Source organism: Ambystoma mexicanum, chromosome 1q (genome assembly GCF_040938575.1).
Source record: "Ambystoma mexicanum isolate Mex_15411 chromosome 1q, UKY_AmexF1_1, whole genome shotgun sequence".
In the NCBI taxonomy this organism is placed as follows: Eukaryota; Metazoa; Chordata; class Amphibia; order Caudata; family Ambystomatidae; genus Ambystoma; species Ambystoma mexicanum.
The window spans coordinates 639796783-639817744 of record NC_090922.1 but is presented as its reverse complement, the minus strand read 5'-3'; the positions used below and the strand labels follow the sequence as shown (position 1 = coordinate 639817744).

General features: G+C 46.4%; 1 protein-coding gene across 4 annotated transcripts in view; it reads left to right on the top strand.

Moving 5' to 3' along the window:
* CAMSAP2 (calmodulin regulated spectrin associated protein family member 2) overlaps nucleotides 1-20962 on the top strand; it is an 820267-nt gene that overhangs the window by 578712 nt on the left and 220593 nt on the right. For all 4 annotated transcript variants that reach the window (XM_069641228.1, XM_069641227.1, XM_069641226.1 and 1 more), the window contains one exon: nucleotides 9927-10017. In XM_069641228.1, coding sequence (XP_069497329.1) covers nucleotides 9927-10017 — 91 coding nt within the window. The remainder of the gene's footprint in view (nucleotides 1-9926; nucleotides 10018-20962) is intronic.

Genomic DNA, 20962 nt, shown 5'->3' with positions numbered 1-20962 from the left:
CCTCCTCCTCTCCATTCTTCTTTCTCTTCACCTCCTGTAGTCTTCCTGTCACTCCCTTCATCGCCTACTTTCCTCTCTCCTCCTCACCAGCACTACATAATACTGTATCCCCTTGTGCCACACTCTGAATCCTTACTTCCTCATCCGCAATACTCTGCATGCATCTTTTATGAGCCTCCTAGGATGCGTATCTGGTGAGTACTTATTTGATAGGAGTACAATTGTGCGCTTGGAGGTAGCAGGCCTTCAGATTGGGAATAGGCTTTCAAATAACCAGGTAGACCCACAAGCCAAGTCGATTAAGTCTGCATCTGCCATCTTTGATTCACTCCACTGACACTACTTGTACCTGTAGCTACATGTGGAGGCTGGCCCCTCTTTCAACCTTCATCTCTGCAAGGTAATGCTGCATGGTCTCTTCGGGTACTTGCGGGTCCCAACAAGAGTGAGTAGCCAAGTTCCATTTTCATTCTCATGACCCATGCTTGTGAAGGCTCTACCTCCCTGGAGCCTTTGACTCTAACACTGTTTTACTGATCCTGTGATCGCTAGTGATGACAGATTCACAAGTTGAGACATTTGTCTCACCCTAGGCTGTGCCTTTCTTACTGACCCAACATTATAGAGGAATCAAAGGGGTGAGAGCCCTGAAATTGCTAGTCAAGCACCCAGGGCTAAGGATTGGCTGGAGAGACTGGTGGGTCCACCCCATATCTCCTTTGGGGGGCTTGTATAACAGAGCAGATGTCAGCCCTGTCGTCCATGGTCTCCCAAGTCCCATTTCCTAGCCTGCAGCATGAAGCATAGTGACTGGACATTCACCTCAGTCTGCTTAAAATAGGTCCGTCCCTGGATATTGTGAACATTTCATCCTGACACGTTTTCCAGGAGAAACCTCCCACCTTTGGTTGTATAGCTCTCCTCAGACACCATGTAGGACTTCACCTAACCGTATCCTGACCCTCAAGTTTTTTTTTAAAGAATCTGTTTATTGGCATTTTCAGCAACTCATAACTAGTCTACCATCCTCCCCCATGCCCATCTACCCCCCGCCAATCCCTACCAACAAGAAAAATGATAACAAAAAGACATCTGTTCTTTGAGGTAGCACATCTTGACAACATTAAATCAAACCAAACACCCTTAGTCTCTGGGGGCACTGGGCAATTCAATAATCATTGTGAAGGAACAATAAGACCAAGTCCAAATATGCTCTGAATTGTCTGGTGGTTCCCCTGAATTGAGTTGGTCACCCACTCCAAGGCTACAAAATTCCATATTTTGGCCATCCATTCTTGCTCTGTAGGGACAGACTTATTTTTTTCATTTCTACACCACCAAAGGCAAGGCAGCTACGGCAAGAATCTCACTTTACTCAAGGGCTTGGACGCTAAGTTCTCAAGGGTATCTTCCTTCCCTAGCATGACCCCTCGAAGGTCCCTGTGAACTTGCAGCCCAAAGGTACCCGACATTGCAGCCTTAACAGTGTCCAAGAAGGGCTGTACACTCCCGCATTTCCACCATATGTGCTCCCAGGTCCTGAGCTCCCCACACCCTCTCCAACATTCATCAGAGACTGTTAGATAGTCTGTGTGTAACTTCTCAGGAGTGAGATGCCACTGCACCATAACGTTAAGCCAAATATTCCTGACCTGCAGAGCCCTAGTAAGTTTGGGTATGTTCCCTCATAAACTGGACCACTGGTCTCCCTCTAGTGCCCATCCCAAGGTGGCCTCTCATTTTTACATATACGTATGGAGCTGTCAAGGAGTCTGAGACTATCTTGTAAATTGCTGCTATCATGTGTGTGTGACCAGAGTTACTTGTCAGCTTTTATGATCTCCAGGTTCCGAAGCCAATGACTCGGATGCGAATACCGAAATCTTGCCCCCTCCCCCAGCCCGAACTGTTGTTTGCATTGCAGGTAAGACCTAATGTCCTGATCCTCCGCCATGTCTCCCAACTTGCGGCACCCCGCTGCCTACCACCTTGCAATGACATCCCCTCCTGCCCTGGCCCAAAATGGGGGTTTCAGAATAATGGCATCAATGGAGAAGGGAAGGTTGTCAGCCCCACCAACCGAACTAGGGAAAACCGCACCTCTCCCACCACTGCTGTGATACTGCTTAGGTACCCTTCCTGGGGCACCGAAGAACTTCATCCAGGGGCTTTCCCGCCACAGATCTAGCCATCCTCTGCCTAACTTGCTCTGATCTCTCGTAAACCACTCCCAGACCACTAGAACTTGAACTGCTCATTGGTAGAGGAGAACATCTGGCACCCCCAGTAACCCTCTGTTAGTGAGCACCATTACAGTCTTCATGGAGTCTCTTCTTTTCATTATTCCAAATAAATGTACTCGTCTGTTTTTGAAGAGCCTTAAAGAATTTCTGCGGGATGAGTATTGGGAGGGCCTGGAAATAGTATAGGATCTTGGAGAGGATGGCCATCTTCAGGGTGTTAATCCTCCCCAGCCACTATATCGACAGCAGGCCCCCATTTAACAGCAATTACCTCACTCTCTAGCAGGGGAGGGTAATTGGCCTGCTATAGGACCCACAGGGACTTAGTAATCTGCACCCCAGGTACCGAATGCTTCTGTCTGTCCAACTGTAGGGTCATTTTTGTCTCAACTCCCCAGTCTGCCCCTCTGGCAGGGTCAAATTGAGGGGCTCCGACTTGTGCCCATTGATCTGCAAGCCTGCAACAGAACCACAATCTGTGAGCTCTCTAGTAATTGCCGGCAACTTAGGTTCCGGACGAGTGACCATGAGCAGCTTGTCATCCACGAATGCGATCACTTTGTGATCCTGCCCTCCAAAACTGATGCCCTTGACATCCAGTAGTGCTCTTAGACGTGCCAGCAGTGGCTCCAAGTGTATCGCATAGAGAAGCAGAGAGAGCGCGCACCCCTGATTTGTTCCTCTGGAGTCCTCTATCTCCTGGGAGAGTTGACCATTGATTGCCAAGCGGAGACTAGGCAACTGATAGTTGGCCCTTACCATCTGTCTGTCACAAAGTTGCCCCAAAACCTATAGCCGCCAGAGTGCGGAAATGAAAAGACAACTCAACGCGGTCAAACGCCTTTTCAGTATCTAAGGCAAGTACAGCCGGTGGGTTATTGGTTATGTTGGCTTTCTCTATTAAGTGACAAACTCATCGCGTGTTGTCAACCGTTTGCTGGTGTCTTATAATTCCTGATTGATCTGTGTTAATCAGTTGGGGGAGTAGCTTTTCCAGGTGAGACAACAGTATCCAAGTGTACATTTTTGCATCAATATTAATCAGAGCTGTCAGCCGATATGACCAACATTACGTGTTGTCCTTATTAGGTTTAATCAGAAACCCCACATTTGCCTCCTCCATGGACGGGGAAAGGTGTCCAGACTTCCCAAAGGAGTTAAAGAAAGGGACTAGAATTGGCATCAGCACTTCCTCAAACACCTTATAGAAGATCGCTGGAAAACCATCTGGCCCAGGAGCCTTGCTACCTGGTAAGGAAATGATCTCAGCCTGCACTTCCTCACTGTAGATATCCACCTCTAACTCCACCCTTTCCCCGAGAGTAATCTTCTTCAGGGGACTTTTCAGTGGGAAAGTCAGTTCAGTATAGGGCCGCGTAGAACGCCATGAATGTGTCTATAATGTCCGTGGAAGACATATCCCCCTATTGCCTCATTCTTTTTAAAGATAGTCCTGGACACTTCTTTTTTTCCACACCTGCCTCACCAATAACCAGTCTGCCTTATTTGCTTTGATGTAGTACTTTTTTTGCAAGTACAGCAGGGATTGCTCAGCCCTCTTTGTTTGGAACACCTCTAACTGGCCTTTAATCTGCCTATATTCTCTTCCAAGCACATTTCCTGAGTCCTGCTTTTTTTTGGCCATTACCTTCTCGGGTCGATTTTGCAGCTCTACCTGTAGTTGTAGCTGCCTGTCTCTCTGAGCTGTTTTAGCAATCAATTCCCTCTCATGGTAGCTTTAAATGCATCCCACACCATATGTTCCTGCACTCTGTTTGTCTGATTAAGGTGGAAAAATTCCCTAATTTTGTCCCGCAGGACCTCACAGATCACAAGTGCTCTGGGAAACTCCATTTCCAAAGCCCCGGTCCAACCCTCTCCCGGCAGATTGTAAATATGATGGATGTGTGATTCGATAGTGCTATAGCCCCCAGGTCCACATCCTTAACTTGTCCCAGTAGGGTACTAGACAGCCAAATATAATCGATCCTTGAAAAGGACCTATGTACATGGAAGAAAAGGGTGTATCCCCTACCTTCCCCGTGCGTCTTTCTCTAGGAGTCCACTAGGGCTAGCTGCTCCATGCACGCCTTCAACTTCTTAGAGGGGGCCACTAGGTTATGGTATATTCTTGCACTCCTGGCCCTAAGAGGGTCCCATGCCACATTAAATTCCCCCGCAAGAATAATGCACCCCTTTGCAAACCACTCGACTTGGTTCAGAACAGACCTCAGAAACCCATTCTGCCCTGTATTGGGGCATAGATCGACACCAGGGTGTATGTTACACCATCCCACTGAATGTTCACCATGATATACTTGCCCTCAGTGTCCCCTTCGGTCGCAGTGACAAACAACCCCGGCAGCTGGCCTGAAGTATATGCGGATAGCCCATGTACTTAAGCTTATGTTTATTCACGTTCCGGGTCTGCGTTTCCTGTAACGCCACCCAGTCCGGCTTTTCCCTCCCCAGGAATTGCTCTATTTTCCTCTTTTAATGGGGGAATTAAGCCCCCTGGCTTTAACAGTGATTAGCTTGAAAGTTGACCTGTTGCCTGTTCACCTCCGGATTGAAATCCCTTGATTGAACCAGATGTACCCACTCCCCCCTGCTCTATCCCCCCTTTCGACACCCAGCCTATCCCTCCTCCCAACTCTCTCCTAACAAACCCTGCGCAAGCTCAAACATACTACCGCTACCCCAGGCAATAGGCCATATGAATTGAGCCTTCGGAATAACCCAGAGGTAAACCGTGCGGGTACACTAAGACCCATTAGAACAAATCAAGATGTAAGTACTTCAATCCACCTCCCCCCCTCCCGGCGCCTCCTCATGTCCCCCACCTCCCCCTCACACTAGGAAACATTTTGAGCCCCCGGCCCCTACACAGTTTTATCCTCACAGGGGAACCCTTGCGAAGTTTGTGGCTGCCCCCTCTGGTGTGCCTCCGTTGCCAGCCAGTTTGTCGGGGCATCTCTGGCCCTTTTCTTCTGACCCCTTGCCTGGACCGACATCCACTCCCACAACTTTCTTTTTACAGGTTCCCTCGCTGGTCGCTGATCCTGAGGCAGGGTCGGGTCGTCCTCCATTTTCAGAATCTCCAAGCCGTTCTCGCACATGGTGAACCGATGGTGCCTCCCTTCCCAGGAAAATAACAGGCTGAAAGGAACTGTCCATTTGTATTTCACCTGGGCTTTCACCAGGGGCCTGACCCCCGGGCCCATCATTCTGCGCTTCACCAGTGTGGACTGTGCTAAGTCTTGGTTTAACTGAATCTCAGACCCAGTGCTCTTCATTGGGCTGGCCCTCCTGGCTGCAAGTAGTATCTGCTGCTTCTGCCATTATTATTGCAGAGCCACCACCAAATCTCGAGGCTTAGCGCCCGGTTCACCCCGTTTGGGCCCAATCCAGCTGTATTTCGGACCAGTTCCCCATTACCAGTAGGTCTGCAAAGACCTGCTGCATTGTCTCCCGCAGGTCTGTATCCGCCACACCCTCCAAAAGACCTTTTATTCTTATATTGAGTCTTCTGTATTTGCAAGTTCTGTGTGACCCTCGCCAGCTCTTCCACCAAGACATTTCTTTTCTTAGTGTCCTCTGTTAGGTCTTGCAGGGAGGGCGTTTTCAGCCGCGTCGGTCCGTTTCCCTAGGTAAGCAATGTCACTTTTCATCTCTTGCAGCCACGGGGAAAGGTCTGCACTTGTAATGCTTGATTGGGACTAGAGCGTTTGTGATTGTTTTCGCTGAATTCATGGAAACATTGCCTGAACACCTCTTTGGTTAGCCCTTGGTCCCCCAAAGGGGGTGTCAGGCTTTCAGGATCCCTTCCTCTCTTGTTCATCGGGCTTGCCCCCCTCCTTCCTCCATAGCTACTGTAAGTTCCTATCTTTCTTGAGGATTTGGCAGTGGGCACAATGTCCTTGGACATGTTTCTCAACATTTGAGGTGTACCGTGAAGGCTGGGGTCCCCGCACTGTCTCTTCACCATTGCTCCCTTGTGACCACTATGCCCGCCTTCTCTTTCAGACCTTGCTCCGTTTGCCAGACGTGGGCCACCCCTCCGGAGGAGCGTACGCCTATCTGACTGCAGTAGATAGGCCGGTGTGGGCTCCCCCACTGCTCCTTTGTAGCCTAGCAGGCCCCTCACCGCTTATCGTCTGGGTCTTATGGACTTCGAGCAGTGCCCCGTGCCTGGCCGCTGCCCCTGCCTTGTGGCCCCTTCTACTGCATCCAGGCCCCTTCTCCTCCTCTGTGTGGCGTGCACAGGACTGCATGCTTCCAGATGGTCTGCACTTACATATGCGGCCTGTACTATTTCTGCTCGCTGCAAAAGTCTCCTTGCGGTCCTCTCTGAGTGCAAAGCCCCTGGTCCAGGCAGCCCACTGTGCCTTCCTGCAGACCCCTAGCGTCTGTCTCCTTGCAGATCCTCTCGGTCCTGCGGCCCCCACTGAGCACCAGTTCCCAGCTCCCCTAGTCAACTTTTGTTGAGGGAAAGGGGAGGCCCTGCACCAGCTCCGCTCTTGTGCCGCCCTCCCCCTCCCTCCCGGATTCAGGCCTGTCTCGCCTCCAGCGCAGTCCACTCAGCGGGTCCAGGCTCCTGCGTTCCACCTACCCCCAACTGCCTGCAGGGGCTCTTCAGTACGTGCTTCTGTACCCCCGTTGCACTCAAGGACTCTCAATCTTGGGGAAAACCAGGGGATGACCAATGCTCTCCCCAACTGCCCTCCTGCTCCAAAGGGTCTGGGGAGGTCCCCTGTGCAACCCATCTTCTCAATTGCGGGACTTCCCACCAGGGGAAGCTTGCACCACTCAGCCAGTCCTCTTGATTCCCCGCCCCAGAAGGGGACTGCTTCGGCTCCCTGCCGGGGGTGGCTCTCACCTCCAGAGGGTGCCTGTATACTGCGGCGACGATTGCCTTGATGTGCCCAACACAACAACTCTAGCTAGGGCGCGATTCCCCACTGTGCCTCTTACTTCGCCACTGTAGGGGCTGGGCAAACTTCTCGGCCCGGGCTGCGTGGAGGTTTCCACAGCCGCCGTCCCCTACACGGCCTGATCAGGCCCTCAGCAAAGGATTGCCAGAAACAGCTCTGTTTCATCTATGCACGGCTGGCATACTACAGCATTGCACCATCAGGCACCGCCTGCTCTGATTTCCCTCTTGGGGGGTGGGGCGGGAGTGCTTATTTGCAGTTTCTTCAATGTACAAGGCATCAGGAGGTAAGAGCACACTCTTTACTGTGCTCCCAGTACGGGGGCCATCTTGGAGTCTGTCCTGACCCTCGAGTTTTTAAGGGCAAAGTATGAGCTCGGAGGAAGCCCAAACTGAAGGTACCTAACTATTTGTGAACAGGAGTTAGGAGGAGTGGAGATACTCCCCACCAAGACCTGGAATTGCCTACATCTACTTCTAGACATAAAGTCCCCTGGATTAGACCAACTTGTTGTTCAGGGTGACCCATCTTGTTTTGTTTATACAGATACCCAATACAGCCAAGTGATCCTGTTCTGTTACAATCACACTGTATTATTTTCTTCAGAATAAAACTGGTTGTAGCCCATTTATTTTGTGCATGAGTATTCCCCCACCCATGACATTGACGGGAATGTTTCTTCACTTTAACATGGGGATGCATTTGTAATTAAAACTTGATTGTTCTAAATGGATCTGCTATTGTGTACGTTGAACCCCACTCTCCCACTCCCTTCCTTATCTATGTTTTAGCTCTTGCACTATCTGAAATGTCGTCAGGCCGAGTACGATAGTTAATTTCACATCATTACTGTTCATGGCCTGTAAGAATGTGGTTGTATTTTCCTTTGTTCCCTCCCTTGCCTTGAAGCGCTTTGAAACACATTGTGTATAGGCGCTATATAAATAAACGATCATATCATATCATATTCTGGATCCTGCAATTAATGTTTGGAATGCAGTCCGGGTACAAACAGTGGTCATCATTGTGAAATGTCTGAACAAAATATATGCAATAAAGAACAGTGACAGGGTATGCTGGTTCAAATGCTACTAAACTGACTAAAAGTGCACAATCACAATTTGCAAGATGTGTGCATGTTTTATTAATGCTTCTGGGAGGTTTGCATTGTATACACTGTGTAGAACGTTGTGCCATGAAGCCAAGTGGTCGCAAAAAAGGCACATCACGAAAACTTTTGATAAATAGGTTTTTATTGGGAATATTTACTAGACTGGATGAAAGAAAAAACATAAATAAGTCAAATTATAATTTCTCTTTCAATCTCTGTAAGGAGACCCTTTCCTGAACTTCCTGTTTTCTTGATCAGGTCTTTTGTCAGTTGGGCACCTCCTTCTGGGATCAAAGCTCTTTCAGCACAAAGTCTAAAGCCTCAAGCAGATGGACCATGCTGTAGTTTTCATTAGCTTTCCTCTGGACCTCTAACAAATTCCCTGTGTCAGGGTCCTGGCTCTATGGCACACTAACCCACCTTTTCTTTCCTCCTCGATGTCTCGCCAGGTGCTCGTACCTATGGGACTTTGTGCTCCACTTGCCCGTAGTTGATTTTCACCACATGCTTTTTCCTTATGCCCCCTCTTTTAAGATTGAAGATTTGGCCTACTCCACACTGGATCCCTCTCCACCAGATACGTAATTTTCCCTCCCTCCACCTTCTATCACTGATAGCATCTCCCTTCTGTCATTCCTCTCCCCCTTTCCTCCTGCCTCAACCAGATATTTCTCCTCTCCTTCAGCTGCTTTCCTCTCCCCTTCTGGTCTTTCTCCTCTTCTCCTTCTGCTTTCAGGCTCCTAATTGCTTTTGATGTTTCCCCATCTCACCTTCTCTCCTCCTTCCTGTTTCATCTGTTTTCCTCTGACCCTCGCGCTCTCCAACCCCTGGCCTCCTGCTGTCGCTCTGTCTGAGCTCTCATACAGCCTCCTTCTCCCAACACCCGCGCCCTCTGTTGGATTTCCTGCATTATTTAGAGCCTTGAGACTGCCTTTTTTGGCCTTCACAGGTTTAAACAGTATTTACTTGTGATATTTTGTTTGTTCAGGCCCTGACGCCATTTCGGCATATCTTTTGCAGTGTGAGCCTAGAAGGCTAGCATCTTCGTTTAGTTTCTTGCAAATGCACATAGAGAGTTGAGGTTACCGGAGCTATGCGCTTTGCAGACCCACTTAATCGCTTGTGTTGATGCTCCAAAACTAGAGGAATTGTCATTGCATTTGAATATAGCCCTACTCACTCTTCTGAATGGTCTGTAACACACCTTTATAATACCCGCATTGGCTGTTCCTCCCTGCCATTGATCCTATAAAAAATCAAGGTTATATGGTCATAGAGTCCGATGGTTGGGTTGGAAGTTAGTTTTCTGAGTGGGTTACAGTGCACATTAGACTCTCAGCCACTCCTTGGACCCATAAAGGAACACCACCACATTGTGGCATTCTGTGGTGAGCCCCTGCCTCCGCTAGGGGCATGGCGGAGTTGCCCAGCCGATCCTGTCCACTCGGTCCATGGGCCCTGCATGACGGCATGAGCGGCGGCAGCTTACCCCCTTGGTAGCCCCAGCCATCTCCAAGGGACAGGCAGGAACTTTGTCACAGTGGCAGTCAGCACTAAGTGTATTTGTAGAATTAAAACCCATGTGAAATAATGTCATTGTTTATACCTGACTCGCATGTTCCTGTTTCTCGTTTTTAGGGGAACTATTTGGTGTTCATGGCAGAACTCTTCTGGTGGTTCGAGGTTGTGAAACCAGCATTTGTACAGCCTCTGCCCATTGACCCACAAGGTAATCACGACAAATTATTCCATTGTGGCAATGTCATGTAAGCCCTTGAGAACCGTATTTTGATACTAGTCTGAACCTTTTCTGATCTACACATGTAAGGTGCATTTTACTCTAAATATTGAAGTTAGTGTGATTTGATGCCAGTGTCGTCTTAATGGATCATAGACATGTTTATATTTAACCCACCAGGATGTACAGTTCCACCTGCATCTTGTAGGTATGGTATGTTAGTCAGAGTCCTCTGCATAGTCGGGTGAGGAGTTCATTAAAACCTTTCATTAACACCTAGTGAGCTTCTGATCTACGGACGTTCATTTGCACAGCTTTTTCTTAGCTGCCATTTTCCATTAATCTAATTTAGACCACCCAAAATGAAAGTACCAAAGTAAAACTTTGCCATATCACTACCTCACTACACGTGCACATGTAACACTGGATGGCACATTAAACCCTCCTGCCCCATCCCAAAGCATTTGTCATCATTCACTATCAAGTACCTTCCACTGAGATGCTTAAATAATTACTTTGTGTATACACGTTTTACTAGCAATGTTTTCATCCTCCATGTGGCTTTCTTTGGATGTTATTTCTAGTGCAAATCGTGCTTAACATTAATAAACCCATCTGAAGGCTGCTTCCAAACATAGCATACACATTTGGGTCTCCTTTTCCCTGTCTATCTTTCACTTTTCCACCCTACTAAAAATGTATTAATCTAGGTACACATTATGGCCATATTTAACCTCAGAGACCGGTCACATGTTCGATTTGCATCCCACTCTCCCTCTATTACAGAGTCTGCATTACAGGTCTCATCTATAGGTATTTAAAAAATGGTGACTTCAGCAGATTAACCTTTGCCCTAGGCTCCTTAACTTAACCAAAATGTACTTCTATGAAAAGATAGTCAACTGAAATGGTGAGCTCCTTAGCAGATGTCTGTCTTCCAGACACTCCCACCTAGCTGCTGCTTTTAATTTGCTTAAATGATTGTGGACTCAAAGAGTAAGTAGAACGATTGTCCTCTTGCCCCAACCGCAGTCATTAACCTGCATTCCCGGCACATCCCATACAGATATAACATTCTCAGACCTCTTTCCTGTATGATGATAAAATAGATGTACTGGAAAATGTGTCACCCTAAAATCCAAATCCAGCGGAAGTGACTGGTCCAGGACCGCCTGTGGCTAACCAGCCGAGTATTTCTGTCTCATTTTGTCTATTCCCAGCCCTCCATTGGACCACTGTTGCCAAGCCAGGCCTTTCTTTCAGGTTATCCTACAGTTTTAGAACATCCACAGCATATTTCAAGAGTAGTCCGATAACATTAAAATACCGGGTATCTAGGTAACGATTTTCCCAAGATAGCTCTAGTTTAATTTCCAATAGAAAACTTCCTCTCTTTCTTTTGGTGTTATTAAACATTTAAATCATTATTGGTCTGCCATTAGGAGAAGCCAACATGACCTGTCAATGATTGCAAATAATTGTGACTTTTGCTTATTAATTTGTAAGAATGGACAGCATTGGAGGCTGTGATAAAGTCCCCTGTCTGGCTTCTGGGGTAGAAGGTGGGTGGCCAGAGGTGCCAGTTGCTACTGCTAGCTATGCAATGCAAGGCCCCGGGTGGTGCAGGCTGGATCCCCTGGCCTACTTGACTATGGCCTGGCCATCTGGTAGCAGCTCTTCAAATGAGGCCAGAACAGGCCCATGTTCCTTTTATTTTAAAGTTTCTCCAAGCATGAATGATGTGGTCAAACTACAAGCACTCTTGGGTTCCAATCATTTTCAGGAATCAGATTCTCTAGTTTATGCAAATTTCCCATTGTTTGCAAGGGGATCGTGTATGGCAATTTTGAACGGGGATGGGTTAATATTAGGCACAACATGGAGGGAGCATTTGTCCACGGAATGCCAAATTTGAGGAAACATGCAATCCTCTCCAAAGATTGCATGGGACTCTGCAGACTCAAAATGTGCATGGGCAACCATGCACCAGGAAACATCCATGTGATTAAGTTACATTTGCAAGTGAGGCGCAAACACCAACTACCTTTGATCAATGTTTGGGACGCTGCTTTGTAGAGCAAGGGGTGGGGCAAACTGGGCAAAAGAAAATCTGAAACGAACAATGCTTAACCAGTTGGATCCAAGGCCCATTACAGATCAACACTTGAGTCTGATTAAGTGTGGGCAGCCCCCAAAGACTGGGACAACTTGCTATAAACCCTGAGCTCTGTGGCACTGGGGGTCGTGTTTTGAGGAGGATAAGGAGCATTGAAGACAATTGGCAGGAGAAAGAGAAGCAGATTGCATTGGTGCAGGAAGAGGCAGGCTGGAGAGAGGTGGTCAATAGGAGGGCGTGGAGGAGGACAGTATTGCAAAGGTGGTTGTCGGAAACAGGGGGAAAGGAGGTACGGAGCGTTATGGAGGTGGTTGGGGTAAGAAATCAAGGCAAGGAGTTGGAAACTAGAAACTGGACCCTAAGACAGGGATGTGAAGGAGGCGATCTGCCCCAACATTCAGCGTAGCTATGCTGACGGTATTACCCAAATTGTTCGTTTACAATTGTTCGAATTAACAATTGACCGAATTTAAAGGGTCACAATTGACGTTTTCACAATTGACTATATATATATATATATATATATATATATATATATATATATGGTTTTAGGCCCTATATAATACAGGGTTTTGGTCGGGCTTGGGTTGGGTGGAGGGTTTCCCCCCGTATATATGTTACAATTGACCTTCACAATTCGGTCAATTGTGAAAAGGTCAATTGTCATTCGAACAGTTGTAATACGAACAATTCGTATAGAACCATGCTGAACAGCAACCTGATGAAAGCTTTGGGGCTTCTCCCATTATCACCATCCATACCTGTTGTTATTCTGTAAAGCGCTTTGGTGTGAAGCGCTATATAAACTCAATAAACATAACAACTACTGCTACTTATGCCTAATATACAAGTACGTGTGCTGCGACCCAAAGGCTGAGGCATGGTGTCTTGCAGGAATCGAAGACAAGAAACAGAGGACCTACAACTGTAGAAAGAAGCCCCGATAAAGAAGTGTGGGTGCACTCAAACCCCCGAGTCTGTGAGTGATGAAGAAAAGAGGGCATCCACTCTGGAAGGGACCCCTTGATCGCTGCAGACTGTATTGTTTGAACTTTCAACAACGCATATTATTTATAGTGCTTCCAAATGGCATTTCAACAAGTACTGTAAGAATCATTTTCTCTCCCACCACCAGCCCAGCGACGTGAGGAAATCCATGCAAAACGTGTCAATATGATTAACATATTGATATTGTGGCACAGGGTTGTCTGCAGGTTGGGTACAGATCTCGTTACTGACCAAAATGTTAGATGTGCCAACAATTATGTCCCGCCAATATAGCCCAACTGATAGGAACACTGCCATCATCTGAGTTCTAGAATCATCTACAAAATCGATCTGGAATGAGGCAAAGTAGCATGAGAGTGGTAAGAATCATAGGGCACACTCAGGAAATCGGTGCACACCTGATACCAGCCTGTGCAAGTCAAACCTCTAGGATAGGAACCATATGTCAGCATGAAGCTCCCTCGTGAATCAAAATTTTGAAGGTTTTTGGAAGTATACATACTCTTGTCTGGAATAGAAGACTTGCAGTTGCAGTCCCATGCCTGGGGTCCTGCACTCCAACAGCATATGGGAAGGTCACATGATCAGTAGTGGAACTCTACTGCACCATAATGATGCAGCCCTGGAGGAGATATGCACTATGGGTGTAGCCCAAGCGCCAGCCAGTCTGTCGTCATCCATGCCAGCTTTGTTTCCGGCACATGGACAACTGGTACTATTCCTGAACTGCCTCTGCCTAAAATGTACTCATGCTTGGCTGTTGAGCTGTTTTCATGTTACAATCTACAGATTACACTGTTTTAGGAGCCTGTGCGATTACCAAAATATTTTCAATGTTATCCCCGGTTTCTTTGAATGTGCTCTGAAAACACTTCCATTATTCTTAAAAAGAGTCAATCCACTTCAACAAAAACATCAGTACTTTCAAATACTCTTAATATCTGTGGTCCATTTAGAGCCCCTATACCAAGTAAACATAACGAAAACCTATTGGAAGTACCTCCTTATTCTTCATGAGAGACACTGGCTGTAGAATTTTATTCCTTTGCTAATTATGCCATTAACCTGCTTTTGACATATAGGCCACTTTAGTCGGATGCAACTTCTACTGATGTTATTGCTGACATGGCCACTAATATAAGACCTTCTGAGAATTAGGGGCTCTGGATGCTCTGCAGCCTTTAACCTTCTATACTTCTTGGCCACCTTTGACACAGTAGGCCATCACACCTTTCTTGAAAGACTTTCCTTCATCTTCAATATCAACAAGGCTCAAATTGATGTAAATTCTTTCTGTACAAAAGCTATTATTCCACTAAAATTGGTGCCTTTATTTCCTCAAACTGTCCTGCAGAATTCCACAGTGCTTCCACTTCTGCCCTTACCTTTTACTAGTTACAAAATTAAAAGGAGTTAGAGGAGCCCTTCTGCTGAGAACAAACATGGTTTAATTAAACTGTTCTGTGGAATTGTTTCCACACAGGATGGTCTACAACCACGTTTTAGCTCACTGCACGCTTCACAGAGGAGAAATACCCATTTGCATATCAGTCTGGTCCCACTGTGAGAAACCTGAAGGTGTCTAACCCGCTAGTCCCCGGGGATCTGTCATCCAGGTGGCCAGGACACGGCCATCACTTTTGGATCCAGTTCCTGGGGGTGGACCAGTGCGGGGAGGATCACCTGGATGAGGGGTCTTCGGGGTGTGGAAGTTGGACACCAGAGGGTGAGACACGGTATCCCCTTCCTTGTAACACCTTTTGCCCATCCTACCAGGTAGGATACCTAGGAACTCAACACCCCCTTTTTTCCCTGCACAAACATTTTCTCACAGATAGTTCAACGTGAGCAAGAAAGGACTAACCCCAGAGCCGTATACCTGACATGCCCCACCACTATGGTCAGGCAAGGTGGATCATTACACACACCTGACTTCCATCACACTTCCCCACACGGACAAAAGGCGGAGCACAAAAGCACTCTCTGAGCATGGTAAAAAAAACACACAAGGAAACAGCATTTCCAAGATAGCAGATTAATACAAGCAGAAAGACGGCGAGACCAGAAAGGGTTACAAGGAGGGAAGTACCTTTGACCTGTAAAGACCGTTACTTTTGGGAGCCTTGGAAAGTAAGAAACCGAAGATCAGGACTAGGGCTGATCAAACATGCAGAGTGTGTCAGAGGTACCCGGGGCTATCCCGCGTTGATAACCAAGACGGGGAGGAGCGATGGCTGCTGTGGTATTGTCCTTGGCTCCTGCAACACAGCAGCATCAGAAAAAACAGCACAGCCAGTGAGTCGGAGGGACTGATAACAAACCAGCTTGTGTTTTAAACCAAGGTTGCAAGCGGAAACATTCTATAAAGAGAACAGTGTGTGAAGCGTTTGTGATGAGCGACGCAAATTCAATTGGAAGCCAAAGGAAGTAGTGAACTTTATAATTCAACTTTTGGAGGCCAAGAAACGATACCATACACAGAGTGGTCCGGCGCCACGTGGGTGTTCATTCGAAAGTCTGTTTGGTATCCAATTGATGCTGAGTGTGAGAGAAAGAAATATTGAGATCGAAGTGGTCATGCAATAGGTCAAGCTAAACCCTGTGCACATTCGAAAGTCTTCGATACTTTAATGTACATCGCAATTGATCCGAGCCCGGCTGAGGGAGACTAATTGAATGAAACTTTCACCCTGCCACCCTCCTGCACTCTACCTCCAACTCGCTCAGGGACAGTCGTTTTTCAAAGAAACGAGCTGGGGGTAGATCTGTATTCAGCTGGGGCCTCCCTCTGGAACAGCCTCCATGCCACTCTGAAACGTGAGGAGAACCATCTCCGGTTCTGGAAGCACCTCAAGACCTTCTTCTTTGCTTCTGCCTTCGCTCCCCTTCTCTCCTGCTGATATGCTCTCTTGGCACTGTGCACCTGGCCACCCTCTGTCCTCCGAGCCCAGGTACCTACTCACCCTTCTACCCTCCTGCACTGCCTTCTGGTCACCCCTTGTTCTGGGGACTGTATCTGTACCCATACAGTCTCCCACACACCCCATGTTCTTCTTTTTCTGCACTTATCAGACTTACCCAGTCTGCTGCCATAAACACAGCACTTACCACTTGCTGGCTGCACTACCACTGTTTATTGCTTCTATTATCTATTTATTTTTATTTATTTATTTATCTGTTCTCCTGTGCCCTGCACTCTCCACACTCCCCCTTCCATGCACTTTTCCCCTTTCCCTTTTCCATGCACTTGCGTGGTCTCAATGTCACTGGGCCTAGTAAGATCGCTGTTGTTCTCCCCTGTTCCCCTCCCTTGCCTTGTAGCGAGCTGAAACACTTGTGTATGAGCGCGATACAAATAAAATATCATATCATCATATCATAAAGGAAGGAATCTGAGCCCGGCCGAGGGGGTTCCGCGGTGAACAATGAGTCACGTGAAAAATAATTCTCTGAACCTTGTTTTGAAAGGGATCTCAGCCCGAAAGAGGGGGATCCAGTGTTGAACCTTTGTTTTGGAAAGGATCTGAGCCCAGCTGAGGGGGATCCAGGCTGAATACCCAAGTTGAATACTGGTGAACGGAAAAGAACATTTGCGTATTGTTTTTGGTACAACAGGCCCTCTGCGTCAAGAGACTTGCAAGAAGTAAAGAGACTTGGACACAGAAGGTCCTGAATTGGGGAAATGGAACTATATCCTCGTGCCGCAGAATCCAGAGTGTATGCTTGGCTCAAGTGACCTGCCTTGTCCCTTGCTTAAAACATTGGGAAGCAAAGCCAACGACCCGAGCATCCTGACAAATTATTTTGTGAACACTACTTTCTTTTTCATGAATATTACCCCACATTATTTGTAAATTAGTGGTAAGGATTGGCAATAGGTTTTTTTAGTATAGGCCCTCCACTAGGACTGCATTATTATTTGATGGACGTAGCTTGCTCCCAACTATAGATATAGGTTTAGATAGGGGTTTATCACACCCTTGTACAAGTTGTTCAATAAACACTCGAACAGTGGTCACTTGTGTCTGTCTTACTGTTGATACCATGCCTTCCTTACACCACCCACAAGGTCAGGCCAGCACTGAAATGCTAGGCAATTCTCCTCTGAACAAGAGTACCATCAGCAACCTCAGACACATGTTTCAGATGTTTTGGGCCTCCTCAGTGAGATGAAGCTGAGCCTCTCCAAGCCACAGTGAGCAAGGGGGTTTCACGTCTGGATTACCTTTGGTTACTTAGAGTGACACTTTTACTAGCTACACCAGTCACTTGCCGACCTGATAAGATGTTTAATCCTCATTTCCAGTCTTATCCAGATCATACCCTTTTAGTTTTACAGCCCTTTTTCTATTCTTAAACAGCCCTCCAGACTCTCTTCCCTTGCAGTTGGTGAGCAGGTGCAAGTGGATCTAGCAACCAAAACACTTTACAGATCCCAGGTACATTTGTTTATGCAGCAGATAGATTACCCATGGTCACTGAAACTGTTTAAATACTTTTTAAATACTTGAAACCTGGCTGGACTGCTAGAGGTAGGATACTTTACACATTTGTTTTTCTTCAAATTTCTTTAATGTTGAAAAAACCTTTAATTAGTGCAATTCATTCAACCAATCCTAGAACACCATTGTCCCACAAGGTATGGCAGAGAAACAGTAATAGAACCATTTAGAGAACATATACACTACATCTAATACAATGCACAGCCTAAAAAACAATCCTAAAATTCAAAGTGCTGTAATCTTTAAAGTGCTGATTCCAAGTACCTCCTCGTACCTATGTACCACCAATCTGCATACATAAATCACAGTTATCATTCAAATCAACCATGTGGATCTAATTGATCTATATGCTAGCCCAACATGTTTCGTTCTTACACCATTGGCAATCGTCCATAGAACTTCCTCAGAGGCTCCTTCTGCCCCCTTAAGTACACCCTTTTTCATTAGCAATGTGCTGTTTCCTATGCTCCTTAGAGCCTTACAATCTTTCAATATAACCTCTGTTATATTGAATTTACACAAATGTTACCCATATTCTAACTACTAAAGGGCTCTTTGTTCCCTCATTCTATTGAAATCAAAAATAGACCTATAGTCACTAATACTCCGGTACTTATCTATTTGTTACTTTCTCAGGCTCTTTGATTCAGCCATGTAACTTTTAGGTAACAGTCTTGCTTCTAGCTACTCGTCTCCCTCTGTTTGCTGCGGAACAAATATATAAAACAGGCATTACCTATCTCACATATACGTTCAATATATTTTATACAGAACGACCTTGTGATGGTTATCTGTTAAATTACCTCTGTACTGTCCTTGCTGTTGGTATACACCCATACACAGGCTTCTGTTTGTTTTTATGGTGCTGCAGATGTTATTGCTTTTGTTCGCAGGAAAAGCACCGTCCGGAATTGCTACATACTATTCCCGGTCCCTGCAAACAAAAAAAGGCACACATATTTTCTCAAGGTCTACCCCACGGTTGTTATAGCACTACCCTGAAGACTTAGATTCACCCACTTACTTTAAGAATTATCTGGCACGCATAACTCACTGACGCCTCTTTGTTGCGGTATGGGCTCTCTGTGCCTGCCCAAGAGAAATAAACAGAATAGCATTTCAATTACTATAGGTTTCCTCTTTCGAGCGTAACGTCTGATTTTGTTCTAAAGTAAATATAGATTAAACCTCCTGTGGCTCTTTGCCTCTTTGCTTCCAACCCCCGATCGCAACCTCCACAAACAAGCACAGCGTACACTGCCGTTTCTCGTGTTCAGCTCCTGTTTGAGCATTTCCCAGCAACCGGCATCACGTTTAACATTGCGTTATGTCCAGGTTAGCAGACTAAATCGAGCGTGCCATCTTTAAATGGTCAAACACCCAGACAAAATAGTGGCTGTCCTCTGTTAGCAACATGTTTGGCTCTTTACTCAGATGTGCACCAGCATATTAGTCAATCTGCACAAACACCTACTGCCATCCGATCCAGCTCCCCAGTCTTGTGCTACATCAATGTCATAACATCTTTTCTGTTATTGCTGGGACATGTTACAAAAATCCATACTATTCAAGTACCAGCTTGGCAAAAGGAGCTAGTTTGCATAAATCATCTGATTTTGTGTCACTCGACACTGTCATTAAGTCCTACCTGATCACATTTTGTTAAAAAAAAATGAGTTCCTGTTCTTTTCTCAAAAGGTGTGCTTTGTCAACATTATTATCCGATACATATTTTCTTCGCTGGGATACAGTTTCCTGGCGATTAATGTTCTCCCTCTCCTGAGGTATCTTACTTAGCGATTCTCCTTTATGTGCTCTACAGGCCTTCCCTTCACACTCATAGGATTCTCTTTGTGATATTCTCCACTCCGTACTTCTTGCTTTATGGGATATTTTCCCCTCTTCACTGGTTATTTATATCTAAGGCATAATGTTCTCTCTTATAGGTTTATGCATGATTTTCTTCCTTGCACTGTTACAATTTAATTTTATCACATTTCTATTACATATCTCGTCAATGTCTCTGGGACGAGTTTTCAAGATGTATAACGATTCCCCGGTGGCCTTCCGGTTCTCCCATTCTCCCGGTTACCTCTGGGTTGATCAGAAAACGTCCCTGGGACCGCCACTTGCTTGGGTTCTCCTCTTTGTCTTTGGTTCACTCTCTCTTGAACTCTGTTGGCGTCCTGCTCTTGGTCTTCTCTTTCTCTGCAACTAGGTATGGCTGCGGATAACCGGACACCTCGCTGTTCGTTGATCATGATGGTTTCAGCATTGTTGGACGGGTGCACTGTCCACCATGAAGCTGTTGTGGTAAAGGCCAACACCAGCACTTGGATTCCTGTCTCCTCGGCTCTCCAGTGCCGTTGAACACTGTGCCTGCGGTGTTTCACTCACGCGTTCTGAACACTCCTGAAAATCGCAATCTCCTTGGCTCTCCTTGGCGCCACCTCTCTCAGCTGTCACGGGGCTTTGCCTGCTTACACCCTGTCTTTCTTCTTTACCTCTCCTCGGCGTATCTCCCTTTTCCGGTCTTCTCATCTCAGTTAAATGGAGGTTTCTCCTTAAAGAGACAGATTCCCTTTCTTGTTCGAGATGACACATTGTGGCTTTGTCTCCAGGCACATCTCTGGATTTCCTACTGTTCTTTTTTTCTGATAGTTACATATATGCCATTAAGGTGAATGGCTTAGGGAGTTCCTCACAGGAGAAGCAGTCCTTGTCCACAAAGGGGAAGTCACTCCCTGTGAGGTCCCAGTGGCCTCGACCCCGGAGGGTTTGGCAAAGTGGGCTCACCTCCTCAGCCTCACAGGGGTGAGGGGGCTCCCCCTTACAGAGAAGAGACAAATTCCCAAGTTTTGTCACACTACATAGAACCATTATTTCAATGTGCCCATAGATATCTAAATTTGTGACTCATATTAGGGACATGCACCACATACAAGAATCTTTAAGGAACCATCATTTGTACATTACACATCCCTTATTGTCAATGATAGCAATCGCCCCTTAAGACTGTATCACATCTAGATATATTCCCAGGAGATACTATGTTGCATACCACCCTCTTAGTCAATCAAGTCTAGACAGTGCACTGAATAATAACTGTCTTATTCTCTGCCCCTTAAGACTGTCACATCTAGACAGAACGCTGAAAAGCTTAATGAGCTGATTTCTACCTTTAAGACTGTATCACATGGAGATAATGCACTGAAAGTTAGTTTAATGAGTTCTATTCTACCTCCTAATACTGTTCACATCTAGATAGTGCACCCAAAGATTATTGTGTTCTACTTTACCTCTTAAGGCT